Below are 14101 nucleotides of genomic sequence, written 5' to 3'. Positions count from 1 at the left end.
TTTTCTTACCAAATAGTACTATAGTAGTAAAAACTTTTGAAATGAAAACGAAAAGGCTAATGAAGTGAATTTGGTCAAAAAATTTACACTCCTAAAAGGAAAAAGGAAAAAAACTAATTATATAACCTACAAAGGTAACATATGAATCATATTTGATTCGACCAAAAAAAAAAGAGAATCATATTTGATTACCTTTTTTTCTTCTCCATTTAAGTTTGTTAGACACTTTTCATAATTGGAAAAAAATTACTCATAAAATTTTAAGTTTAATGATATATTCTTGACTCTTGAGATGAAGTACGTTAGATTTTCTTTTATTCCTTCGTAGGAGCTCTCGCCTTTTTGTTCACTTGGTCATTTAAATTCATAAAATTGAAAATGAGGGATGATTAATATCTGAGCAACTATCTCTTGTCGAAGTACTTTAGATTATGTTATATTCCTTTCGTTTTCATGTTATACACTTTTTAAAATTCATTTAAAACAAAGCAATATAATTTTAAATTTAAAAATAATTAACTTTATATTTCATATTCTATTTTTTATAGTCAAATAAATATTATGTCATTTTTAAGTCTATAAATTTTAAAATTTTCATCATCATAAAATTTATGACATATTTTAAAATATAAATTTTCATTTCTTTGTTAAATTTCATGAGGCCTCAAATTGTGTTCTATAAATTGAAATGCCGGATTTTTTTTATTTTTTTAGGCTTAATACACTGATAACTTTTTAAACTTGTCAGCAAATTTCATTTAGACACTCGAATTAAAACTTTTCTAATATTGAGCAACTGAACACATTATAAAATATTCTTATTAGACACTTTTGATTCAAAATTTAAACTTTTTTTCGCATGTTCTCAAATGTCTATTACGCAAATACTTAACCATTTAAAAATTAGGAAAAATTATCAAATTACACACTTTATATTCTTATATTTTCAATTATTTCATACCATTTGTAAAAAATTCAAAAATCCATCTTCTGATACATAGGAATGATGCTGATACATCGTGATTTGATACATAAGTTTTTTTCATAATACATCGCTAGTTGATAGAAACCAAACACAAAATATATAAGTTTTACTACTATTTTTATTTTGTTCATGATATATTAGGTGTTATAAGTTGATTCACAAGTTTTATTGATATTACAATGTTTGATTTGTATCAACTAGCGATGTATCACGAAAAAGACTTATGTATCAAATCGTGATGTATCAGCGTCATTCGTATGTATCAGAAATCTGAAAAAAGAAAAAATTCGAATAATTACCCAAAAAATTAAAATAAATTATAATTAAATTTTTTTCACTATGAGATTTAAGTAAAATATCCTTTAAATTATGTCATCTTCTTTAATCATATATATTCACTTCAATAAGCTATTAAACACCATACGTTTTCGGTTGATGTACGTAACTAAAAGTGATGACTCATTTAAATGATTGACTTGTTATGTAATAGACATTTATAAATAAACACACAATTTTTTTTTTAAAATTTGAATAAAAAATATCTAATATAAATATTTTATCATATATTTAATTAAAACAAGACTAGTTCAAGTATCTAAATAAAATTTCTAAAAATTATTTATGTATTGTTTTTTAATATTTGTTTGGGATGATGGTACAGTTGATAGGGGTGGGTGGTTGTGAGGGTGTTTGGTTTTTTTTTTTGTGTGTGTGGGGGGGGGGGGGGGGGTAGAGGAAGCTTTGAGCTTTGGCTTCTTCTTCCTCTTCAAAACTACCATTTGCCTTTTCAAAAAAATCATTACAAATTCTCACACGCAGAGAAGTCTTCCTTAGCAAAAAGCTCTGAAACCACTTAAAAACTTTTCCTCTTCATTTCCATTCTTCTTCAGTACTTCCACTTTGCATCAAATCAATTACATTTCATTTTTTTCACACCATGCGCGTTTCTTGAAACTCATCTACATTGTTCCCACTTTTTTCAGCACAAAAAATCAATGAACCCACTTCCAAAATCCCTTTTTACACCTCTTCACTTCTTGAACACTTCAACCCCACTTCAATTTTCTTGTTTTCTTGCATTTCTCTTCTTGATTTCACCTTTTTTGTAGATCTGTTGAAACCCCATTTCAAGAAAATGGTGGCAGAGCCTTGGTGTTTGAGGATGGGAAGTCAGGTAAGTACTAATGTCAAGAAACACTCTATGCTTATTGAGAATTCTAAGAAATTGTCTTTGAAGAAACAAAGCCAGCAAGAGAAGCAAGTTATTGGGATATTGTCATTTGAAGTTGCTAATATGATGTCTAAGATTATTCATCTTCATAAATCTTTGACTGATTCTGAGATTCTTAAGCTTAAAAATGAGATCTTTAAGTCTGTAGGAGTAAGGGCTTTAGTTTCTGATGATGAAGAGAAGCTTCTTGAATTAGTACTTGTAGAAAAACTTGATGATTTGAATAGGGTTGCTAGTGTAGTGTCTAGGCTTGGGAAAAAATGTACAATTTCTGCCTTGCAAGGGTTTCAGCATGTTTATGGGGATATTATTTCTGGGGTTATTGATGTGAAGGATTTGGGATTTTTGGTTAAAGACATGGAGGGGATGGTTAGGAAAATGGAAAGATATGTGAATTCTACAGCTAGTTTGTATTGTGAGATGGCAGTTTTGAATGAATTGGAAGTGGCAACAAAGAAATTTCAGCAGAATCAGCATGAGGAAAGTAGAAAGGCATTTGAGCAGAAATTGGCTTGGCAGAAACAAGATGTGAGGCATTTAGAAGATGTTTCACTTTGGAATCAGACTTATGATAAAGTTGTTGAACTGTTGGCCAGGACTGTGTGTACGGTATATGCTCGGATTAGTACGGTGTTTGGTTATAATGTTCTCATAAAGAGGGATCTTTTAGGTAATCAAGGATTCAGTGAGAGGTCTGGTGTAATCGTTATAGATAGCAAGTCTGAAGTCATGGATGCTGATTTCAATAAGCCTGTTTTGAGGAACAACAATGGAAGTTATCGATTGGGGACAATTGGGAGAGGGGCGTCGGGAAAGAGGAGCATGAGCCATAGTACTCAAACTAAGGTTGGAAGAAATGAAGGGAGCTTATTTGGTAGTGAGAATTTTAATTTTGCTTGTGGAATGGGACCTGGGAGACTATTCATGGAGTGTCTAAGCTTGAGTTCTGCTTCAAAAATGGATTTCGACAATGATCTTGGGACTGATGACAGAAGTAGTCAGATATCTGGATGTTGTAGTGTTTCAAGTGGTATGAAGAGGGAGCAATGTAGCGTTTCGGGTTCATTCAATAGGTCCCCTGGTAGTATCTGTTTAAGCGGAGATGCTAGACAGCTAAAGAGTTGTGTGGCTGATGCTGCAAAACATGGTCCCAAAAGTAGGATAACTTTGTATGCTCCTCCTACAACAGTCGGAGGCTCTGCTTTAGCCTTGCATTACGCGAATGTGATTATCGTTGTAGAAAAGCTGCTCCAGTACCCACATCTGGTTGGTGACGAGGGGAGAGATGATCTATATCAGATGTTACCGACAAGCTTAAGAAAGATGCTGAAGGCTAGTCTGAGATCTTATATGAAAGGTTTAGCCATATATGATGCGCCTCTTGCGCATGATTGGAAAGAGAGGCTTGAAGAGATAATCAAATGGCTTGCACCTTTAGCACATAATATGATCAGGTGGCAAAGCGAGCGAAATTTTGAGCAGCAGCAGATTGTTAAAAGAACTAATGTTCTCCTGCTTCAGACATTGTATTTTGCCGATTGTCAGAAGATGGAGGCAGTAATTTGCGAGCTGCTTATTGGATTAAACTACATATGCCGGTTTGAGCAACAACAAAATGCTTTATTGGACTGCGCCAGCAGCATTGATTTTGAAGATTGTATGGAGTGGCAACTGCAATTTGGAGGTTCTTTTCATTCTTGATCACGTTGTTCGCATTGGAACAACACTTAGTGTGGTACTTTTTTTTTTAATTTGATGCATTTGTATGATAGTTTAGAATATAGTTCGACACGATTGTCAACATCAGAGATTCAGACATCCAAGATGTCTGGTTCTCTGGGGTTGATCATTTTAGATATTTCATTGCTAGTTATTGAAAAGCAAGGACTTCCAAGAGTCCATATTTATGCACTTCCACTTTATTGCAGTTTAAGTTGTATACGTTTTTCATCTTCAGAATGGATGTTCTTTATTTGTTATTTAATTTCTATCGTTAGAGTGGGATACTCAACGGATTATTACTGTTCCATTTGATCTATTGTCTGTTGCTGTATTTTAGATCCAAAATTCAGAGTGCTGAATGGATTCATTTCTGGCTTGATTCTTCCAATGTGTTACATAAGTTGTATTATGTAGTTGAAACTGGAGATTTTGCAACTATGAAGAGTTGTACCAGACATTTCTTCCAAGATTAGCCATAGTGCTCTATTTCACAGAAATTTTGTGTATGTGTTTCACCGTACAACAACACACTCAACGTGATCCCACAAGTGGGGTTTAGGAAGGGCGATATGTACGCAAACCTTACCTCTATTTTTGTTGAGATAGAGAGGCGATGTTTTACTATATGTTATCACAAATAATTTACTCTTGCAAACACTGATGTATGGGTGTCAATGAGTGTTTAAATTTGAATTCTAATGCTGGAGAGGTTTAGTCTCCTAAGAACCTCCTATGCTTTCAAACTGTATTTTCTTGGTGGAGCCATATAATATTTTTGATTTTATATATAATTTGAGGATCATCCATACAAAAAGGAACGGGTCAATATGAAATTGTTTCATCAGAATCTCTCTTGAGAGCATTAGTAACAAAAGAAGGAGATGCTTCAAAAACATTGTTTTTGTTTCTAGTCATAGTTAGGTCCTTAGAATTCCTTCCGAATTCTGCTTGTGCATCCGCTATCCTATTAGCCTTCGTCGGGATATATTTCAGTATTGGTCCTTCCATATAATTCTAATGAGAACAATAATAACGCCAGTTTTACTATAAAAGATTTTTTATTTTTACACGTAAGAAATCTGAAACGATAATTTTTTTTTATTTAATTTGTAAAAGGCAATAAAAAAAATGAGTGTCACATAAAATAAAATATTACTATTTGAATAAATTAAGTTAGGTATACAGACAACATAAAGATTTATCATCAGTAATAGTATGTTAGGCACCATTCATATCAAATTTCACTTAATTCTTATGATAACATTTTTATACTATATATTTATTTATTTAATTGTATATATGTATATTTTTTATTATTATTCACTGACACGTCCAATATTCTTCTATCGCCAAATTTCAGTCGCTTTTCCCAACATTTCCAATTCGATTTGTAAATATCACTCAAAAAAGTAGAAATTTTTCCCACAGAAAATTTCGAGATCTGCACTTCGCTGCCCTAAAATGCAGTTTCCCTGGTCCCAATTGTAGATTTCTACTAGCAATTTCTTCTTCCGGCTTCTAGAATCTTCCATTTTCGTGTATGCATAGTTTCAATCGGATCACCGGCGGTTTCTGCAATGAGTTATCGGAGGTCAGTCAGTTTCTGCGATTCTCTGTTCCTAATGAATGTAAACTTGAATGTATGTTAATGGAACTATTTGGAGTATTTCTGCATTGTCGTGCATTTGTAGTTTATAATATCTCCTGCCAAAAAAGAATGATGAATAGAGTCAAGGCATTGTTGATTTCGTAATTACAGTGGTGTTATAACTCTCCATTAAAGTTAATTGACATTAAAAATGAAAAAGAATCTCAATACAACAAGCAAATTTGATCAGTTCGGTTCGTTGGGGCATTGACGTGAAGATTTGAAGTCCCCAGTCCAAGGCGAATGGTAAGGAAGTTGGTCTGCATGAAGGATATAGATCCTAACCACTAAGCTTGAAGAAAGAGTAGAAACTTTATCGGTCCATTTCAGGTTAGAGAAATAGTTGGTGCTTATTTGGCTCCCTCTCTAATTGTGGCTAGACTTGGTGAAATTATAATATCAACGGTCTTACATAACTCGGTTAAGATTATTAATAGCAGCAATAGTCATGTGAGAGGATTTAATATAAAAAGTTAACATAGGACGGATGAGTTATTAAAATATATCTGAATGTTAGACTCAAACACTGGACAGGTTAAATATGTTTAAGTGAGTAGAATTATCCACTTTTAGGTTTATGGTAGTTTGATAAGCTTTTTTGGACCAATGCTCTAAACTCGAGTGTGATTTTGTATGCCATTTTGCTGTCTGCAATGTGGAGTTGTGTTTCTAATCAACAAGAAATGATAAAATTTGTTCCCTGTGTTGATATTTTAACATTTGTGAAATGAAACAACAGTTAGTTCCTGTATTTTTACTGAATTGAAAGGAAGTTTTGAATAACAAATTATCGGACAAGGCATTACTTTCGTCTTAAGATTTGTAGCTTTAATGATACCATTATTGCCAAATTAATTGTCAAACAAGTAGTCAGAATCAGATCATCTGTTGGGTCCATCTCCTAAGTGACTTAAACTTGATCTCACTTCCTGTGATAAACTTGATCTACTTATATATAAAAGGCTTTCAAGAATCATGTCCTTTACCATAAAGTTATGGGTTGTTTTGGAAAGAAAAGTTCTATCTGTGGAAAAAGCAACAATATTCAGACATCAAAAAAAGAAAGGAGAGAAAACCTTGGGATGGAAGGATTATCTGTTTAGTGGTACATTCATCTGACCTTTTGCAGTTTCACATGGTTGTTGTGGCTCCAGTTTGTTGCTTCTTAAAAGATAGGCAGATGCCTCTGTTCTTTTTCAGCTTATGTTAAATCTTTGCTAGGGAAGTTAGTTTAACAGCTTGATGTCAAGATTCAAGAACATACTTGAGAGTAGCTGAAATACTTCTTTCAAAGAGTATATATGTCGAAATAGGCACTTGTCTAGTCTGAAGGAGGAAATTAATTAACAATAGTGTAATAGATGCTTAAGACCAGCCTACCATGTTGAGAGTATAGCTAAATGCCTGGGAAAAATAATTCATGATTGTGACAATCTGATGGATTAAGATGCCAGTCTAAATGCATTGAAACAGATTCATGATGCATAGCTTTGAGAAATAATTTGGATATCTGGAGGGAGTATTGTGATGTATGATTGAAGCTAAGACTGGGGTTAGAAGATGGAAGTCATAAGAAAGCATTGCATATCAGTTATCGTGATTTCATTTCTTATGTGCCAAGTGAATGCTCTTTTTGCTGGGTGGCTGATGTTTGCTTCTAAAAAAGTTGGACAGTTGAAGAGGTATATATAACAAAAAGAGAAAAAAGAAGATGTACTTGAAGAAGCAATATCTGGTTTGGACTTTGATACTCTCGGGAACATGCCTAGTATGTATTTGACTACTCTGAAAGAGAATGTCAATTGTGAAAATTATGCACTGAAATTGTAGATTGTCAAAAATTATTTAATGGATATAATGTATATAGAGGAGTCATATGGTTGATCCAAACCGATTTGGGATTGACATAGTTGATTGATATTTATGGACACTTCAGCAAGCTGTCAAGCTTTCTTGTAGATTTCTAATGCCTGTGAATATAGGTACATATCAAATACAGATAGATGTAAGTATTTAGTATGGGAATGTGCAGTTGTTGCTAATTTGTAGTGTAATTTGAAGAGTTCATATAATGTACCCATATCCATATTTCAACTTTTCGACATGGGTACATGTAGGCAGGCGAATGATTCATGCAACATTGATTTTGGAAAGTCAAAATTCGATCAAATACTCTGTCTATATAGGGGTAGGGTGTGGTATGAATTGTTTTTTCTTTAGGGTGTGCATTCGTGCTGCAAGCAATTTGTGCCAAGGATTTTTCCTGATATTGCAATATAAAGGTATCACATCCAATTTATGTTATCTGGACAATAAACTTATACATTTCTGGTATCTGCATATGCACAAGATAAAAAGCTCTTCCTTGCCTCAACCTCAAAATTAATTATTTAAAAGAAAAGGATACAATACGAGGTTTGACTTAATCTATATCATCGAAGGCTTTGTTTCTATGATTGGTCTATTTTATCACCCTAGGGGGCTCTTGTACAATGAGATACATAGCAAAGAAATAGTTATAGCTACCTTACTGACTGCTAACACATGTACTAATATCCAGAAGTCTGTTATTTTTGTTTCATGGCCTTAGAATTTGCATTTGAACTTCTTGGTCCACAGGGATCATCGAGCCCATAGAGCTGCTCTCTTTGATAACTATGATAGTATTGAGGAAGGTGGTATACGGGCTTCATCTTCCTATCCCCGTGATCTTGATGAAAGGCACAATGACAAAGCTGTGGATAGCTTACAAGACAGAGTCAGTTTTTTAAAGAAAGTAAGTTTTCCAATAATTCATTTATCTTCTTTCCCCCCATTTTCTATAGTACCCATTGAGTAGCTGTGGTTTCTGCCCAAGCTTCATTACCTTTGAAATTAAGCAGAATTTTCAAGAAGTACGAAATTGTAAACTAATAATGCAAACAAAAAAATTTATAATGCAAGGGTTGATTGTACGACGCATAATAATAAAGAGATTGTTATGCGATGAATAGTAATGCAAGGGTTTATCAACATTTATTTTTAAAAGCGTAAAGTGCAAAAACAACAAGGTTCTTTGTGGTTTAGGTGAAACACTTGAACTGAATCACACAATTCTTTGAGATGACGCACACAATTCACAACATTAAAAAATACCAAACATATATGAATTTAGCACTATATTGCTCAAATTGCAAGTAAAAACTCCCCCTGTCACATAAAAATGACAAGTTTCAAAATTTTTTCTTTTTTCTTAAACACCGTGCCCAATTATACACCGCCACATAAATTGGAACGGAGGGAATGACAAATTTCAGTATTCAATATGTCAATATTGGTCCAACTCCTTAAAAGTGAGATCTAAAGAACTGGCCACTTCCCGCTGAGATTACTTTGCGTGTCATTGTTGAAACACACACTTTCGAGAAGTGTTGGATTCACACTAGAAGCGCTAACCCTCGCTTCATCACTTTAAGCAATGAAGCGATGACTTTCAGTAACATTATTTATCACTACAACTCTTTGAGTTAGTTGTCATTGGACCTGCAGTGTAACTGTTATAAAATTTAGGTAGAATTTAAGGTGAACATTATTGCTGTGGAAAAAGAAAAAAGAAAAAAGAAAAGCTAGAACATTTGAAGAGCAATATGGCCTATATATACGACATCTTATCTTTAACCTACTTGATCAAAGTGGTCGTGCCTAGAATTTTTATTAGTTACAAGCTTATAATATCATTTCTAAGCAGAAAAATACTGTTCATCTTCAAGGGCTGTCACTCAGTCCTTATGTGAGGTGTCAGCAAAGGATGGTCCCAGATGGTTGACATATTACTGCAATATGATGACAATTTCACTAACAGTTTGTCATTGAACTGCAATATCATGCTTGTGTCCATTGCAGTGGTAGGCTTCATTGCCATCTTATGGACCACATTGTCTGATGCTACTGTTATTTTCTTGACAAGTCAAAAAGTTTCATTAATAAACACCAAGTGACAAAAAATAAGTACAAAATGTGCTTGTGACTCTGCTTGAGTCATACATTGTCTTCCACTAAGTTTGACCAACTATCAATACATCATCGTATTTTCTCCTTGCACCAAAAATACAAGTGACACTGAATATCAGGAAGTTGGAGAAACAATGTGTACTTGGTGTTATTGACCATCTGGAGGCTAATCATTCATTCTCAACTGGTGCTACTATCACTGAGAAAGCTACATTTATTGTATGCATTTTGTATAGCTTTTGTCTACTGAAGTTGCATACTTGCATAAAAAATATATGACATGATGCTCAGAGCTATATAAATGAAAGCTGTTCTTTCTGTTGTCATATCACGTGTAATATTCTTAAGCTCTAATGATATTGGTTTTGGAGTTCCAGCATGTCTGCTATGTATTTTTAAATGTTTTTGAGGTATCGATAATATATTTGCACTTGGACAGTTAACAGGTGACATACATGAGGAGGTGGAGACCCACAGCAAGATGCTAGACCGATTGGTAAGCCTGATAGTTTTGTGAATCTTTTTTGTACACTACTATTTAACTTTTTCAGTAAAACAGCTATTTTTTGAATCTTTTTTGTTCACTATTTGTTAACTTTTTCTTTCTTGGATTATTTCCATTAGGGGAATGAGATGGATTCATCTAGAGGAATCATGTCAGGAACTATGGATCGGTTCAAGATGGTAAGCACATTTGATATATTATGCTGTTATGTTGTGTGTGTTTCTCTACCTCTTTGAGGTAGTGGTGAAGTCTGCTTACACTCTACCCTCCCCAGACCCCACTTAGTGGGATTTCACTGGGTATGTTGTTTTTGTTGTCGTGTGTGTTTGTGATTGTGTTTGACATACTTAGAGGATATGCTATGTTTTCCCTTAATTTCCTTTTATCAAATGCTAGTCTAACAATCCATTTACTTTCTTAGGTGTTTGAGAAGAAATCGAATCAGAAAGTGTGCAAACTTGTTGGATACTTCGTACTTTCCTTTTTCATAATATACTACATATTTAGGTAAGTATCTCTACTTGGATTCTACAGTTCACATATTTTATATGAGACACTAAATGCAAATACAGTTCACATATTTTATATGAGACACTAAATGCAAAGACTTGCTTTTATATATATCCCTATGGTGAGAAACCACATAAACTTGATTTATTCTTCCATCTCAAGATAGCAATCCTAAAGGTAAATCTACTTAGTTTTCTAAATGATTCTCTAACCAGAACCATAAACTTAAGTTTGGAAAAATGCCGAGTGTAAACAGACCTCTGATTTCTCATCTCAGATGTTTTCCTTTGTTAGATAACTTTGTTCCTACCCATTCACTTCCATTAGTTGCTTCAAGATGCCATCCATGTATCAGGTTTTGATTTGGATATCTACTGCACTGTTACCTTTTCTTCTTTTGGTACTAAGTTTTGTTGCAAAATTGCTAATGTGTGAGAGTGTGAGATTATCGGTTAAAAAGAAACCAAATAAAGGTACTAACATGATGATATCATTGAGGCAATTGGTGGCTATCTATGAGCCTATGCTAGAAACCTATTTAAATTAATGTATTAGAGCTGGGTATAACCATTTCATCCATGATGCATGGTATGCTGACCATATTGTATGAATTGATAAACTAACGCGGATGTTAGTAAAAAGCTTTAGTGATGGAAAAGTGTTCTGAAGAAAATTGTTTTTAGGATAAGTAGGAATAAGATGAATATATATACTACAGGTTTAGCTATCAGAAAAGTGAAGTTAAGATGAGATTAGACCAGGAATTTGATGCATAATATCTACCCTCAGATGTTTTATCTCTACTTATATATAAAAAAAAGATATCCAGGATAATGATACAATAGATGAAGATTTAACATAGAATTAAATAAGATAGTTGCAAGAAGTATCATTGGAGTGTTATATGATAAGAGGAAACCTATCAAAGTGAAACGTTTGTTCTATAAAACATTTGTAGGACCAACAATGTTATAAATGAGCAAATGTTAAACTCGTAATGTCAACCACATCCACAAGATGAATGTTGGAAAATTGGTATGTTAAGATGGATGTGTGGTTAGACAAGATTATACACGATCACATTAAGCAGAAGGTGCTAGTAGCCTGCGTACAAGTTTAGATGAAAGAAGGCCGCTTGAGATTGATCCGTCGGTCCTATGTTGACATAGATATGGAAATATAGTTATTGAATGTGTTTACAGGTAAGGAGACCTAAAAATTACATGGAAGGAATTCATTTAGAAACACCTACAATCCTACTTTGAATAGGAATAAGAATATGAATAGAAATAATATATAGAATCCTACTTGGCAAAGAATTATAATGTAGTGTCCTAGTTGGGAAAGGAGTCTAATGTAGTGTCTATAAATAGGGTCTCAATGTAATAATGTAGAGACACAATTCAACAATATTTTTCTCCAATATTTCTCACATGGTATCAGAGCCTCTACAATTTTGGTAGAGAATGAAAGAGCTTCCGCTGTCGGCGTTGGCTATTACCCATATATGCTGCTCGTCTGACCAATGATTATGTTAACAAAAGTTGGGTCACTGTGTATCTTTTTCGGTGACTACTTTCTTATATCTAATTTGCGTAGCACCTTGCATCTTTCCAGTGTCCACTTTCTCATATCTATTTTTGCAGCAGCGTGCCATCTTTCCGGTGACTATTTTCTCATATTTTATTTGTGTAGCACTATACCATCTTTTCAATGACTATTTTTTCATATCTGATTTGCATAGCATGGTGCCATTTTTTCGGTGACTACTTTTTTATTTGTGTAGGGTCGTGCCATCATTGTGATCCTACCCATATAATTTCTCTTTTTCAGTAGGATTGTGTCGCCGATCTGACCTTGCCTATATAATTTCTATTTTCCAATAAGGTCGTGCCATCATTCCAACCTTACCCATATAATTCTCTTTCTCAGTAGGGTCATGCTATCATTCTGACCCTGCTCATATAATTTTATTTCTCAGATTGTGACCACTTTCAACCATCAAATCTAATACTCTGACGCATGAGCATGTTCCGACCAGTTTTTCGGTTTCTTTTTTGTTTAATATAGACTCGTCTTGATTCCAAGATGATCCATATGCTTTATACCAAATTTTGAGCACTTCTCGGCGTTCGTTGCACTCTGAAGAAGTCTTTATGGAGCAACCACCTAGTTTTGTTGCTCAGGGGGAGTTTAGTAGCCTTGTATGTCAATTACGAAAGTTCAACAAAGTAATTCAGGAGTTTGGCATGACTCATAGTGGAGCTGATCATTATGTGTTTTATCACATTCTACACCAAATCCAATATTTCATGAGAAGACTAACATTGAGATTGACTGTCAATTTTGTGAAGTCGATCAACTTGCAAATATCCTCACCAAGCCCCTCACCGGTACTCATATTAATTACATCTGTAACAAGCTAGGTACATATGACTTATATGAACCAGCTTGAGGGGGACTGTTAACAAGAATAATATATACAATCCTACTTAGAATAGGAATAGGAATGGGAATATGAATAGGAATAATATATAGAATTCTACTTGGAAAAGGATGTCCTAGTTGGGAAAGGAATCTAATGTAATGTCTATAAATAGGGTCTCAATGTAATAATGTAGAGACACAATTCAATAATATTCTCCAATATTTCTCACAATAGTTATTGAATGTGTTTACAGGGTAAGGAGACCTAGAAATTACATGGAAGGAATTCATTTAGAAACTCCTACAATCTATTGAAATTCACACAAACTTAGGAAAAATTGAACAAAATGGAATATCTTGAGACTAATTTAAATGGAGCGACATGGATAATAAGGATTCATATAGCTGATCTCAACTAGTTTTGGATTGAGGTGTAGTATTAGTTGTTATCGCTATGGTCTGGCCTGTCTTGGTATGGATTTTTTTCTGAGCTGGGTCAGTGTCACTCAATCTGGCTATTACATAATTAAACTATCTACTAGCTGGGTACGTTTATGTCATCATATGCCTTAAGAATGATTTCATTGTTTCCTGGAAACATAAATCAGTAAACCAGAGAGACGGAGATGAAATATAGAAGTGTTCTTAATCTCCATTTTTTTTTTTGCTTGCAGGTTTCTCATGTATTTCATGTATGGTTGAGGGCCAGGATCACTAAGATTGTTCATCCAAATTAGTTGGCCACACCACAAAGGCACAAACACGACACGTATAACTGGCATCTTCTGCATTCTTATCGGTAAAAGCTGGCACCGTAAATATTATATTTCGTGTTGTGTCAAGTCAGAGATTTTTATACACATGTTTGAAAATTCATACAGAAAGCAATGTGGTGTAAACTTGTCAAAAGAATTGTTGGTTTATAGACCTGTATAGTAAGCGTATTTCAATGTTATGCTGATGATAACTATTTTTTTACTGAAAAATGTTGAAAGTCAGTGAGTTTTACCAAGGTCGTTGTGCCGGCTTCATTGAACAATAATTGTTTATTTATATAGGGAAGTAATATTTGTTTAGTTACAA

General features: G+C 33.8%; 2 protein-coding genes across 2 annotated transcripts; both read left to right on the top strand.

The window, feature by feature from the left end:
- The first annotated feature begins 1753 nt into the window (after nt 1-1753).
- On the top strand, nt 1754-4237 carry LOC129883104 (uncharacterized). The gene has a single exon (XM_055957684.1). It carries the CDS (start codon nt 2121-2123, stop codon nt 3915-3917), a length of 1797 nt encoding a protein of 598 aa, XP_055813659.1. The 5' UTR covers nt 1754-2120; the 3' UTR covers nt 3918-4237.
- Nucleotides 4238-5267: 1030 nt separating this feature from the next.
- On the top strand, nt 5268-14101 carry LOC129883103 (bet1-like SNARE 1-2). Its single transcript, XM_055957683.1, has 6 exons — nt 5268-5529; nt 8206-8362; nt 10016-10072; nt 10201-10260; nt 10503-10588; nt 13693-14101. Exons 1-6 carry the CDS (start codon nt 5516-5518, stop codon nt 13718-13720), a joined length of 402 nt encoding a protein of 133 aa, XP_055813658.1. The 5' UTR covers nt 5268-5515; the 3' UTR covers nt 13721-14101.

Source organism: Solanum dulcamara, chromosome 3 (assembly GCF_947179165.1).
Source record: "Solanum dulcamara chromosome 3, daSolDulc1.2, whole genome shotgun sequence".
NCBI classification, from domain to species: Eukaryota; Viridiplantae; Streptophyta; class Magnoliopsida; order Solanales; family Solanaceae; genus Solanum; species Solanum dulcamara.
Note: the sequence above shows the minus strand (reverse complement) of the source record. Positions and strands in the feature narration are given on the sequence as shown.